This window comes from Ahaetulla prasina, chromosome 14, assembly GCF_028640845.1.
Source record: "Ahaetulla prasina isolate Xishuangbanna chromosome 14, ASM2864084v1, whole genome shotgun sequence".
Classification (NCBI taxonomy): Eukaryota; Metazoa; Chordata; class Lepidosauria; order Squamata; family Colubridae; genus Ahaetulla; species Ahaetulla prasina.
In genome coordinates, this window is record NC_080552.1 from 19824018 (window position 1) to 19838140 (window position 14123).

A 14123-nucleotide genomic window follows, 5' to 3' on the forward strand; every position below is an offset into this window, starting at 1 on the left:
CACTCTAAAGGAAAGCTTATACTTCTTTTGTGGCGATTGTGCTGTTCTGTCTCTTTCTAAGCCATTTTATTTGCTAACATGGGGAATTCTGGGAGTTGAAGTCCACACAGCTTCCAAGTCACCAAGGTTGAGAAATAATGGTTATAACTCGTCAAAGGAAAATATTTAGAAACCTAAAATTGCAAAGCTGTGATTGGAAGTACAGGTAGCGCTGAGCAACCTCAGCACCTTTGTTTGCTGCAAAGATTCCCAACTACTTCTGGGTACATTGATAGAGAAAACCTAAGAGACTATATAAATATACCTTTCATAACTAAATAAAATTGGGCTTCAGTAAAGATTCTCAAAGTAGGGATATTTTAATAATAATAATAACAACAGAGTTGGAAGGGACCTTGGAGGCCTTCTAGTCCAACCCCCTGCCCAGGCAGGAAACCCTTCATCATCTCAGACAGATAGTTATCCAACATTTTCTTAAAAATTTCCAGTGTTGGAGCATTCACAACTTCTGCAGGCAAGTCGTTCCACTTATTGTTCTAACTGCCAGGAAATTTCTCCTTAGTTCTAAGTTGCTTCTCTCCTTGATCAGTTTCCACCCATTGCTTCTTGTTCTACCCTCAGGTGCTTTGGTTTTCTATTTTCTATCCTTTCACTATCCTGGAGTATCCACACAGCTGTTCACCTAATTAAAAATGGACAATTAGCTTTTTAACATGGCAGTGTATAGAATTTTGTTTCAACTCCCTGGTTTCTTTGCTTGAAATGGGAGTTGCTGAGTTCTAAGAATCCTATAACGAATGATCAATGTGGCTTTGTGACCCTCAATATTTTCAAATCGTTAAGAGGATAAAGAGGTGCCTAATTTAGGCGTTTTTTGTTGTTGTTTTTTGCTAGAACGATTGCATATAAATTTTTAAAAAGAAAGAATTATGCTTATCATTTGGGAGAAGTAGGCAAGACTTTTATTTTAAAATACAACGACAACACAAGACATGAAAACACATTACTGCATTTACACATTTAATTATTCTACCGCGGGATACAAAGAGAGTCATCTCGACAGCAGGTTGTGGGGGAAAAAAAGTTCTTATGAGCAGTCCTTGATGGTAACAGTCACTTAAAACCTCTAAAAAGTTGGGGTTTCTTTTGAAGAACGTTTTCATCCCGAGCAGCCCCGGCAGCCACAGTGAGTACACTCAATTATTCTCCCCTGTAAAATGAAACCAACAGATGAGTGGAAATGTACGCAAGAATTAGGGGGGAAAAAAGGATTCAGTGGTTGGGGAAAAAAACCTGATTTTAGAGCAGGGGTATTTTTTTTACAGGATGGGAATTTCATAAATTTTTTACATGATCGGGCTTCTGAATATGCATGAAAGGGGAGAAGAATGTAGATACTAAAAGCATGGCTGCAAATGACGTAAAAAAACAATATTCCTTACCACTTCCAGTTTACTTTTGGGCACTCTACAAATGCAGTTGGTTCCAAAATTGGTATCGCGGGTCTGGATGCAGCGTAAGCAACAGAGGTTTTCGTAGCCTTGTTTCTTCCATTTTGCAATCAGGTTTTTGTCTGCGTAACCTTCTTTGATGCAATATTCGTATAATTCTACATGGGGCAGATATAAATGAAAGGGTGAGTATAGTCCTGATTAAATGAGCTAGAATTTGGAAATACTAAGGTGAAGATTGGTAAAGATGTACGGAAATGGCCTTGAAGGAGGAATTCAGTAAATACCAGATAATTCAGTAAATAACTTCAGCCGTAAGGCACAAAGAAACATGTTAACCTCCAGTTAAGTTGATTTATCATTCATACCCAGAGGTGGGTTTCAGCAGGTTCTGACCAGTTCTGGAGAACTGGTAGAGGAAGTTTTAAGTAGTTCGGAGAACCGGTGGTAAAAATTCTGACTGGATCCGCCCCCATCTATTCTCTGCCTCCTGAGTCCCAGCTGATTGGAAGGAAATGAGGATTTTACAGTATCCTTTCCCTGCCACGCCTACCAAACCACACCCACAGAACCGGTAGTAAAAAATTTTGAAACCCACTACTGTTCATACCTATATACAGGAATCTACTCAACAGTATTAAATTGGCCCGAGACAAGAATTCATAGAATTCAACAGGAGTTGGACTGAGATTGCTTGTGGGAATGTAAGGATTCTAGGTTGATTCCTTTCTTGACTCCACCCCCAGGTTGTCCGTCCTGCATAAGCAGAACTGAGAAAGTAACTCAATATTGTTCTAACTTTTTTTTTTGCTATTAATAAGAGATGCAGAGAAACTCTGCCAGGCTTTTCAAGATTCTGTTATACGCCTACAATAAGAGTTCCAGCAGTTTTTTTAAGTCTGTTTCCTGACTTGGCCTACCTCAAAGGGCTGACTGTTTTTTTTCCCTCTCCACTCGACAAAAAAGACAAAGTTTATCTTTTCAAGGCGGGATGAAAGCGCTTCCCTGTCTTACCTCTGCTAATGGCTTTCCTTTTGTAGAAGAGATCAAAAATATAGCGGGTTTTCTGATGATGAATTCTGAAGATGGGCCAAAGAGATTCCACTTTTCTTTTTCCTTCATGTGGTTCGGTCTCAGCTGAGAGAGAAACGGCACAGACCAAACATTACTTGTTCATTCTCACATGTTTTCACTTTTCTGTAATGCGTACAGCTAAGCCAGCCACACCCACATACCCACACACACACACACCTTCTCTCATTTTTTGATCCAGCTCATCTAAGGTTGGTTCGATCAATTCCCAGCCATCCGGAGGAGGTTTCCTGCTCCTTTTTACCTTGGGCATCTCTTCAAAAAGGAAAAAAAAAAAACCTGCAGAAGAAACATATTTGAGGTGTATGTATACAGCCTGATGAGGAAGACATCCAATGAAATGGGTGGCGTGAAAATGTCAGCAGGAGACATAGGACAGTGAGGTTCTTGTACCCAATTGATAAAGACTAAATGCAAATTGTGTTTCTTAAAACTTTTTTCCCCCTCCAGGACCCTTCCCACTTCAAAAAAACATGGATCCTAGAAGAGCTTTGGTTTATTATGGGTTATATTTATCAAAATATATTAAAAATTAAAATCGATGCATTTACTGCCACTGGTCCTTCTCCAAACGAGGCAATTGTTAAACAAGGACTACCTGCATTCTATGAAATGTATCACTTCCAATTCTGAGTAAGGCAAACGTCAATCAATATAACGAATAGAATAGAATAGAATAAAGGGCCGTGGATAGCTCAGGCTGTAAGGAGCCTGTTATTAGAACACAAGTAGCCTGCAATTATTGCAGGTTCAAGCCTGGCCCGAGGTTGACTCAGCCTTCCATCCTTTATAAGGTAGGTAAAATGAGGACCCAGATTGTTGGGGGGGCAATAAGTTGACTTTGTAAATATACAAATAGAATGAGACTATTGCCTTACACGCTGTAAGCCACCCTGAGTCTTCGGAAAAGGGCGGGATATAAATGTAAATAAAAATAATAATAAAATAGAATAGAATAGAATAGAATTTTATTGGCCAAGTGTGATTGGACACACAAGAAATTTGTCTTGGTGCATATGCTCTCAGTGTACATAAAAGAAAAGATATGTTCATCAAGGTACAACATTTACAACACAATATAACAATATAACCACACAAAGCATAGCTGGGGGGGGGAGGGATCTTCCAGGATTTTCCAAAGTGGGGAGGGGTCCTGAGAGGGAAAAATAAAGCTTAAAAAACACTGTCTGGAGGAATCTCCTGCTTGAGCAGGGGAGCTGGACTAGAAGACCTCCAAGGTCCCTTCTATTATCACTGGAGGTTTTAAAGACAAGATTGGAGCATTGTTTATCCACAATGTTATAGGGTGTACTGGTTGAGTTGGCTGGACTAGAAGACCTCCAAGGTCCCTTCTGACTCTGTTATTCTGAATATCAGAGAAATAGAAGGTTGGGAACGTATGTGCAGCTCCACTGGGGAGAATTGTCTTGTATTTTCTGTTATGGATTGCAAAAGCAGAGGCTAAACCAATTTCGTTTTATACATGATGTACAATGACAATAAAGGCTATTATTATTATTATTTTATTCATTAACATGAAACTCAAGTCAACTGAACATTCAAAAATGCATCACAAATACCAATGACTGGTGCTGGTGGCTGATATGAGTTGCTGCCAGCGTCCTAGGTGGTATTATTATTATTATTGTTGTTGTTGTTGTTCTTCGCACAGTCAGCCAGATGTTCAGAATAAATTTGGCCTTTCTGTCTGCCTATTGTCCTGCCCAAAGAACTGGGGGTAAGCAGATGAGGCAGTTATTATCTCTTCTATTCATTAAACATGAAACTCAGTCAACTGAATATTTAATAATAATAATAATATAATAATAACAATAACAATAATAATAATGATGATGATGATAATAATAGTAGTGTTCGACTAGTGATTAGTGATAGGAAATCCAGCATAGTTATCTCGTTTGCTGTGTATGCTGTCATTTTGTGAATAATAATAATAATAATAATAATAATAATAATAATAATAATAATAATAATAATAATAATAATAATAATAATAATAATAATAATATAGAAGACCTTGGAGGTCTTCTAGTCCAGCCCCCTACACTAGCTGTGAAAAGATTCAAATCATCATCATCATCATCATCAGAATCTTTTCACAGCTAGTGTAGGGGGCTGGACTAGATGACCTCCAAGGTCCCTTCCAGATGATCCATGCCGATTCTGAATCCTTTCGAAGCGCTGCTGCCCAAGAGCGGCCTCCCTCCCTTCTTCCAGCGGGATCTCCGGGCTCCCTCGGTGGGAAAAGGCCGCTTACAGGGGCAGCCCAGGCAGAAGTTACACCGGTGGGTCCCCTTCCAGCAAGAGACTCTCCCGGGGGGGGTTCTGCCTGCCACGCAGAGAGACGTTAAACAAGCACCAGACAGACAGACGGAGACGGGGCAGGGGGGGGGAAGGGGAACCGGTCGGGTTTTCGGGGCTCCGGGTCCCCCTTCTGGTCCGACTTACGATTTGGGGGCGCCGCTGTTTTCCTCCGCGACGCTCTTCCGCTTCCCCGGAGCTCCCGTCGCCCTGCCGTGACGTCACCACCAGCCCAGGACCTCCTTCGCACCGCCGTCGCTTCCCCAGGGGGGCTTTTCCTACTCGTCCGTCCTTCCGTCCACGACAGTTGCCTGTTTGGCTCTGCGCCAGAACTCTTCAGCCTCCTTCAAAAAAAATAAAATAAATCCCCCAACGAACCTCCCGCTTCTTTCGGAGCGGACAAGTCTGCTGGACGTTCTGCTTTTACCCCTCCCAGGAGGGCTTATCAAGTTTCCCTTCCGTTTTCCGTCAGGCGGCAGGCGAGACAGCCCTCGGAGCTGGCACTCGCGAAAGGGCGGCCGAGGACCTTAAACGGACGTCGACGTCGACGACGACGACGGCCCCGCTTCCGTTTCCGGGTCGCTCCCAGCTCGGGGCGAAGCGAGGCGTGAAGTGGGGGGGGCGGGAGGAGAAGCAGGACGACTCGCTCGCCGTCGGAGCCGCCATCGTTGCCTGACCTCGCTATGCCCAAAGGAGGTGAGCGCCCGCCCGGCCCGCCGGCCGAGGCTTCTCCCGGGGGAGACCCAGCTTTTCAAGCAGCGGGACTACAACCCCCATCGTCCCCGGCTGTGCCCCATGGGCATGGTGACCCGGTTTCCCCCCCCCCCGCCTTGCCTGGAAGGGCCGGGACGCCTCGGGAGGCGCTTCAGGCCTTTCCTGCCGATTCCCCTCCTTAAAATTTAAAAAAAAAAGAAGAAAGAAAGAAATATTAAAAATTGGGGGGAGGGAGGACGTCATTCCAGGGCTCCCCCTCCCCCACACGAAACACGCCCCTCCCCCCCAGAGATTCTTTCCCGGGCAGGTCCTTTAAAGAAGGGGGGGGGGTAGACGGCACTAATTAGGGTTAAATCAGAGCTATGGGGGGGCGTCCATGAGAGCCACATCTTGGGAATGGGGGGTTAATGAGGTCGAATTAGAGTTGGGAGGGTCTCAGTGACCCTCAAATCAGCAGGAGGGTCTTCAGGAGAGCCAAATCAGGTTGTGTGGGGCTGAATTCGTGTCCAAACAGGGTGGGGGGGTCTCGAAAAGAGGCAAGTGAGTGGGTAGGGGTCTTAAGGAGAGTGAAATTAGAGGAAGGGCACTAATTAGTGTCAAATCAGGGCTTGTGGGGGTGGCGTCCAGGAGAGCCACATCTTGGAAATGGTGGAGGAGGGGTCTCAATGACAGTCAAATCAACGGGAGGAGGGGTCTTCAGGAGGCCGAATCAGGTGGTGTGGGGCTGAATTAGTGTCCAGAGGGTGGGGTGGGTCTTGAAAAGGGGCAAATGAGCGGGTGGGGTGGGTCTTAAGGAGAGTGAAATGAGGAGAGGACACCAATTAATGCTAAATCAGGGCTGGGGAGGCGGCGTCAGGAGAGCCACATCTTGGGGGCGGGGAGGGGTTAATAAGGGTCGAATTAGAGGCTGGGGGTGGTGGTCTCAAAAAGAGCTCAATGAGTGGGCGGGGCTTCATTAGTGTCAAATCAAGGGGGCTGGGGGGGTCTCAAAGACAGTCAAATCAGCGGGAGGAGGGTGGGGGTCTTCAGGAGAGCCAAATCGGGTTGTGTGGGGCTGCATTTCAGGGTGGGAGGGGGGTCTCCAAAAGAGGTAAATTGAAAGGTGGGGTCTTAAGGAGAGTGAAATCAGGGGGAGGGGCTTAATTAGTGTCAAATCAGGAGGTGGGGGCCTTAATCAGCCCTAGTAGGGGGACAGTGGAGGGACCCTCCCTGCCTTTCCCCACCTTTCCTTCCTGACCCATCCGCCTCCCCAGCCTCCCATGTGGTGGGAATCCAGTGCCCGAGCAGCCTCTCCTCTCCTCTCTCCTCCTCTGGGATGTCAGGGCCAGCTGGGTGGATTGCATCAGATCTGCTTGGAAGGGCTTCCCCGGACTTGACTGTCAATCAGAACAGAGTTAGGGGGAGGGTGTTTGGGGGTTGGCAGCCTCCCTTTGCATGTGGGGAGCTGGGGGTGGGGGAGAGGTTGAGTAGGGGGATTCCGGTCTCAGTTTATACCCCGCAGCCGAGGAGCTCCCGGAAATGCCCACCACACCCCACCCCTTGGACAGCAGAAAGCACCTAATCTGAAGAACTGCCTGCTTTGGGATGTCTTTCCGCCGTCTTCTCTTTTTTTAAAAATCTTTTTGTGTTTTTCATGCTAACATTACTTAGTTTGGGTCATGAAACATCTGCAAGAAAACTTACCAAGCTCAGAGAGCACCAAGAACGCCCCCCCCCAGTCCTCCTCCTCCTCTCCTCTCTGCAAACCCCACTCCTAGGACAGATGATGTAACCTTGTTGGGTAATGAAACATCAGCAAGAAAACAACCAAGCTCAAAGAGCACCCAGGATCCCCCAGTCCTCCTCTTCCTCCTCCTGACCTCCTTCCTCTCCACAAATCCCACTTCTTTCTAGCACTGACGTTGTTTCACTGGGTAATAAAATGTCTGCGAGAAAACCACCCAGCTCAGAGAGCTCCAAGGGGCCCCTCGGTCTTCTCCACGTCTCCCCCCCTGCTCAGTTTTGCAAACCCCACTCCCTTCTAGTCCTGATGATGTTTCCTAGGTGGGAAATGAAAAGTCTGCAACAAAACAGCCAAGCTCAGAGAGCACCAAGGACCCCTCATTGCAATCTTAAGCTACAAATGTTCTCTTTTTTTAGGTTTTTTCCCCCCATCTTTTCCCCCTCCTAGTTCTTAGGGAGAGGAGGGTCTTCCCCTGAGTTTGAGCCTGGCTTGTAGATTTCCTAAAATAGCAATAACATTTAGACTAACATAGCACTTTGAAGCACTCTCCGGACTCTCTACAATGTAGAAACATTATTTGCATCTTGCCCCCCAACAATCTGGGTCCTCATTTTACCCACTTCAAAAGGACGGAAGGCTGAGTCAACCTTGAGCTGGTCAGGATCGAACTGCTGACAGTGGGGCAGAGTCAGCCTGCAATACTCCATTCTAATAGAAGGGAGGGAGGGAGGGAGGAATAGCAATAGTGCTTAGACTTATATACCATTTAAGAGCTTAACAGCCCCCTCTAAGCGGTATACAGAGTCAGCCTCTTGCCCCCAACAATCTGGGTCCTCATTTTACCACCCTCGGAAGGACGGGAGGCTGAGTCAACCTTGAGCCTGGTGAGATCGAATTCCTTGCTGTGTGGCAGAGTTCGCCAGCAATGCTGCATTCTAACCACTGTGCCACCACAGCTAATCAGCAGTAGCACTTATAGGCTGCTTCACAGTGACTTAGCGCCCTCTCCCTAAGCTCCCCCCACCCACTGGCCTTTCCATGATGTGTGGTGGAGGGGGCAGTGGGAGGTGCTTACCGATGTGGGAAAAGACTGTCTTATCCTGGAAACTTGCTGCCAGGGGTGGGATTCTACCAGTTCAGACCAGTTCAGGTGAACCAGTAGCTCCGCCGATCAGCTGGGAGCGAACCGGTTCACTCTGACGATCAGGTGGGCCCCCCCACCCGCTCCTGGATTTTACTGACCTATATCTTCTCAGCTGATTCGCGCAGCAGAGTGGATTGCTGTGTTACTGCCCAGCAGTAACGTGGAAGATAAGTTTTAGCAAAACTACGTACGCGCAAAGCGTGCAATCACTAAACCAGTTGTTAAACCGGCAGTATCCCACCACTGCTCACTGCTTCCATTGATGGGAGTCTAGGCCTTGCCTGACCATGGAAGCCGAACAACTTAGAAGAGGAAGAGGTTGTGGGGGGAGGAAGTAATCTTTAAACCCACTTTTTACTTGCAGGTAAAAAAGGGGGCCATAAAGGCCGAGCGCGGCAGTATACAAGCCCGGAAGAGATCGATGCCCAGCTGCAGGCTGAGAAACAGAAGGCCAGGGTGAGCAGCCGAGCTTTCTAAGTGCTGTTGACAAGCCTAATATTTATGTTGCTAAGTGAGATGCTTTTTCAGTGAGTTTTGCCCCCGTTTTATGACTTTTCTTGCCACGGCGGCACAGTGAACAACAGCGGTTGTTGAATTAATGACACGGTTGTTCAGTTGACTTTGCTTGTCCGACAGTCACAAAAGGAGATCACATGACCCTGGTGTCAGCGTTCCAAGTAACGCACCCATAGAAAGCCAGACTCCAAGGCAAGAAATTTCCTCAAAGAACAGTTTTATTGGCTACATCATATTGGCGCAGAAAGTGAAAGCCGACTCTAAAATTTCCCGCAGTTTTCACCTAATTAAAAGTAAAAGTTTTTGTCAGAGTTTGTTGCAAGAAATCAAATCCAGAAAGCACACACAGGCAGACCGATGCAGCAAGATTCATTAATTTCTTTATATACATAATAATACATGAAGATAAAGGTACAATACCAATATAGATTCTTCTTCAACGTAGTAGCAGTTACAAGCAAAACACAAGGCAGGAGAGAACAGTTAGTTTCATTTCAGCAGAGTAGACTAGTTTCAGTTTTACTGCACAGACTCAGAAGCTGCAGACTAAGACACACCCTGGCTTCAGTCTGTCTAGCTCTGAAACAGCCCTCATTGGCTGACTTAGTTGCTATGCCTTTTCATTGGCTGATCTATTCCACTTTATGAATATTCATACTCTTGACAGTTTTCCTCCCCCCTACCCCAAGCCACTGGTAGCAGGCTGGTTGCTGGGTTATTTCACTCCTCCTCTGGCCAGCCACCTGTGAGAATGTCCTTGGTTCCCACAGGAAAACGTTACTGTTTTGGCTACAAAACCCTATATATTTCCCTCCCCCTCCCCCTTTGTGTGTCAACCCTGAAGCTTCCAAGATGGGGCCTCAGCCAGGCTCACTTCAGGATTGACACCTGGGGACATGGCAACCGTCATCAAGATGAGTCAGTTAACAACTGTCTGAATTTTGATCACATGACTCGGGATGCTGCAACAATGTGGAAAACGATTATAAGTCACCTAAGTCGGTTTATACTAAGGTAGCTTAGGCTAAGAATTGGAGGCTCACCCTTGGCATCCTCCCAACATCCCCATGACGCCAGGCAGTCGGAGAGAGGACTGGGCGGAAAGCCAAACCCCTTTGAGTGAAGCTAAATCGCTCCCAGCCGTTCTGGTCCCCCAACCCCTTCCTCATCTTCCCTGCAGCTATTCTGTTTGGCTGATACTTCTCCTTTCCACAGGAAGAGGAAGAGGAGCAAGAGGAAGGCGGCTCTGGGGCCTCCGGAGAACCCAAGAAGAAAGAGAAATCACTAGATTCGGACGAGAGCGAGGAAGAAGAGGGCGAAGACTATCAGGTAGAGGGGGAGGCCCGGGTTTGGAGAAGAATTTTCCCAATTTAGGATCAAGAAGAGCGATCAGATGCTGTTGGCTTTGATTCCGCCGGTCAAGACTTCTACACACACATTATATTGTCTTGCATTCCCTCCCCAAATGCCAGGATCTGGCTACCCCTTTGCCTTAAAGCCTAGGTGGACCAGACTGGAAACAGACCGGATGAGCTAAGTCTACTTTATTGTAAGGCTACGTTAACAGACTCCTGCAAGTACAGTTTTCCCATGTCTCTATTTACTGGCTAACACGTTGGGGAGGATTGTTTCTGTCTTCCTCTCCTTCCCTTCCTTTCCCTTCCCTTCCTCCTTCCTCTCCTTCCCCTTCCCTTTCTTCCTTTCTCCCCTTCTTCTGCTTCCTCTTCCTTCCCTTTCCTTCCTTCCTCCTTCCTCTCCTTCCCTTTCTTCCTTTCTCCCCTTCTTCTGCTTCCTCTTCCTTCCCTTTCCTTCCCTCTCCTCCCCTCCTTCCCCTTCCATCTTCCTTCCTCCCCTTTTTCTCCTTCTCTCCCCTTCCTCCATCCTCTCCTTCTCTTCCTTCTTCCCCTTCCCTTTCTTCCTTTCTCCCCTTCCCTTCCTCCCTTTCTTCTCTCCCCTCCCCTCCTTTCTCCTTCCTTCCTCTCCTTTCTTTTGTCCTGTTCTTTTTCCTCTTCCCCTTCCCTTCCCCCCCATCCTCCTCCTTCCTCTCCTCTCCTTCCATCCATCCATCCTTCCTTTCCCCACTCTGCAGCCACTAACTACGACCTCTCTTATCCGACCATTCCCTGGGCAGCATCTTTTTCCTCCCCCTCCCAAGGCCATCCTCCCCCACACGACCGTTCACACAAGTCCCTTCCAAGAAGCTGTTCCAACCGGCTCTCTTTTGTTGTCGCCTTTCAATTCCAGCCGAAACACAAAGGAGTGGAAGGCATGATCGATATAGAGAATCCCAACCGGGCCGTGCAAACCGCTAAAAAAGTTACTCAGCTCGATTTAGAGAGCCCGAGGGAATTGTCGCGGAGGGAACGGTAAGTCCTTCCCTTCCCTCTGAGGTAGAGGGGTGGGCACTCCTGGCCTCTTCACTCCCTCAATTCTCCCGGAATCTGTCAAAAGGTTTGGGAGGGAGATTTAAACGAAGAGGGGTTTTGGTTTTTTTTAACCCTGGGAAAATGGTGAATGATGGGAGAACAAAATGCGCTTTGACTTCATTCTTCACATCTGCCTTTTTCAACCTTGGCCACAGCACAGCAAAGCTGGCTGGGGAATTCTGGGAGTCCCTTGAATGAACTTCACCTGTTGCGCTCAGAACCACCCAGACAGAAATCCATGTGTCTTTGGAGGGGGGAGGTCTCCAAAGCCCCCTGTTTATTTGGATCTTTTGCCAACTCTTCCTCCCCCCCCACCTCCTCACCTTTCCAGAGAAGAGATTGAAAAACAGAAGGCAAAAGAAAGGTACATGAAGATGCACCTGGCAGGGAAAACGGAACAGGCGAAGGCCGACCTCGCCCGGCTAGCCATTATCCGGAAACAGAGAGAAGAGGCAGCCAAAAAGAAAGAGGAAGAGAGGAGAGGTAAGGAGGGAACGTCCGGCTGATGCTCAAGCGGGCCGAGGCCCCTGTGAAGCTTTGGGAGCCATTCGTTAAGTTAGTCCTCATACTTAGGACCATTGCGGCATTCCCGAAAGTCACATGATCAAGATCCAGGCATTCGTCCGAATTCTTTATCCCAGATTATTTGACGGACTGCCTCTCCCTCTACTACAACCACCGGGATGGGAAGGCAGATCATGTTACAGGAATTAGGGATGTGCCTCTGGTGAGGTCACAGAAAAGGGCCTTCTCGGGGGTGGCCCCCTCCGCTATGGAACATCATTCCCCCCCCCCCCCCGGAGTACAGTTGGCCTCCACCTCACTGCTTTTCCAAAGGGCCCTGAAGCCATGGTTTTGTCGGTGGGCCCAGGGACCCCAGATGGAGACTCAGCCAATCCAGTGGCCAATTTGATTGTGTGGTTGCTGCCATGGAGGATTGGGTTGGTTTTTATTACATGGTAGATTTTTTTAGAAGTATTGTTTTAAGCATGTATTACACGGTGGATTTTTTAAAAGTATTTAAGTCACCTATATATGGGAAGGAAGAAGGGAGGGAGGGAGATGGAAATGAGAAGAGAGGGAGGGAGGAAAAAAGAAGAGAGAAAGAAGAAAAGGAAGGAAGGAGATAGAAATGAAAAGAGGGAGAAAGAGAAGGAATGAAGAGGAAAAAAAAGAGAAAGAAAGAGAAAGAAAGAAACAGCTATCAGTCTTTTATAAAGGTGGTTGATCTGGAGTTACATCCCTTCCTGTAAGAATTCTTATGCACTCTAGAAAGGTAGATGGAAGGGAGGAAGGGAAGGAAGGAAGATAGAAATGAGAAGAGAGGAGGAAAAAAGAAGAGAGAAAGAAGAAAAGGAAGGAAGGAGATAGAAATGAAAAGAGGGAGAAAGAGAAGGAATGAAGAGGAAAAAAAAGAGAAAGAAAGAGAAAGAAAGAAACAGCTATCAGTCTTTTATAAAGGTGGTTGATCTGGAGTTACATCCCTTCCTGTAAGAATTCTTATGCACTCTAGAAAGGTAGATGGAAGGGAGGAAGGGAAGGAAGGAAGATAGAAATGAGAAGAGAGGGAGGGAGGAAGAAAGAAGAGAGAAGGAAGGAAGGAGATGGAAATGAGAAGAGAGGGAAGGATGAAAGAAGAGAGGGAAAGAAGGAGATGGAAATGAGAAGAGAGTCAGGAAGGTAGAAGAGAGAAAGGAGGAAGGAGATGGAAATGCGAAGGGAGCGAGGGAGGGAGGGAGAAGAGAAGGAAGGAGATGGAAATGAGAAGAGAGTCAGGAAGGTAGAAGAGAGAAAGAAGGAAGGAGATGGAAATGCGAAGGGAGGAAGAAGAGAAGGAAGGAGATGGAAATGAGAAGAGAGGGAAGGATGAAAGAAGAGAAGGAAAGAAGGAGATGGAAATGAGAAGAGAGTCAGGAAGGTAGAAGAGAGAAAGAAGGAAGGGGATGGAAATGCGAAGGGAGGGAAGGAGGAAGAAAGGAGAGAGAGAGAGAGAGAGAAGACCAGAAGGATTCATGGAGTCAGCTGTTTTTCCTTCTCTGCTTGACCCCCTCCCACCAGCTAAAGACGAAGCAGCCATGACAGGCAAGCGGATGCAGTCGCTGTCCCTCAACAAGTAAAGGCAGCCCCCTCCCCCCCGAAGAGGAAGGACACCCCCCGGGATGGTGCTGGGCCTGGCACCCTTCGGACTCGCTGCGGCGTCAAATTTCCCAGAGAGGCTGCAGGAGGAGGGCGGCGGCAGCAGCGATGGCGGCCTCACTATCACCTCTGAAGAGACACTGACCGCTCCGTGTTTGTCTTCATCTGGGCACAGAATTCCACGGGATTACTTTTGGGGGGGGGAGGGCAAGTGGGGGGGGGAGCCACGCAGGCGAGGGGAGGGGAAAGCGGCAGCGGGAGGGCAGGAGATCCAGGCACTCTTCACCTTTGGTGCAAAATCGGGACAACACCGACGGTTGCATTACAATGACCGTTTTCGGGGAAAGGGGAGGGGAGAAAAACCGCCGGCTGAACGGTTTGATGTGTTTTGATTTGGTGGGAGGCCAGTGGAGGCGGAAGGTTTGCTGGGAGGGGTCGATCGCTTGGCTAGCTTTCAGGGGACTAGGCAGTGGGGAGGGGATGAGTAGCTTGGACCCCCGTAGATGCATTTCCCAAAAAATATGGGGACGAGGGGGGAGGGGGGTTGGAACGCAGTGGGCTTTGGCATGGATCTGGGCTGCAGAAAAGTCCAAGGAAAT

At 47.6% G+C, this 14123-nt stretch overlaps 2 protein-coding genes across 4 annotated transcripts; one reads left to right on the forward strand and one right to left on the reverse strand.

Moving 5' to 3' along the window:
- Nucleotides 1–939: 939 nt before the first annotated feature.
- On the reverse strand, nt 940–5151 carry BUD31 (BUD31 homolog). 3 transcript variants are annotated; one of them, XM_058157844.1, is made up of 6 exons: nt 5013–5151; nt 4124–4275; nt 2703–2822; nt 2466–2588; nt 1443–1609; nt 940–1210 (listed from the first exon to the last, which is right to left on the reverse strand). In XM_058157844.1, the coding sequence occupies exons 3-6, from the start codon at nt 2794–2796 to the stop codon at nt 1160–1162; spliced, it is 435 nt and encodes a 144-aa protein (XP_058013827.1). In that variant the 5' UTR covers nt 2797–2822; nt 4124–4275; nt 5013–5151; the 3' UTR covers nt 940–1159. The 3 variants fall into 3 exon arrangements, with proteins under 3 accessions (XP_058013827.1, XP_058013826.1, XP_058013828.1); XM_058157843.1 differs by lacking the exon at nt 4124–4275; XM_058157845.1 differs by lacking the exon at nt 4124–4275 and having other exon boundaries at nt 2703–2819; nt 5011–5029.
- A 259-nt stretch (nt 5152–5410) lies between these two features.
- Nucleotides 5411–13737, forward strand: PDAP1 (PDGFA associated protein 1). Its single transcript, XM_058157842.1, has 6 exons — nt 5411–5561; nt 8811–8902; nt 10178–10291; nt 11207–11328; nt 11720–11871; nt 13447–13737. The coding sequence occupies exons 1-6, from the start codon at nt 5549–5551 to the stop codon at nt 13503–13505; spliced, it is 552 nt and encodes a 183-aa protein (XP_058013825.1). The 5' UTR covers nt 5411–5548; the 3' UTR covers nt 13506–13737.
- Nucleotides 13738–14123: the final 386 nt, after the last annotated feature.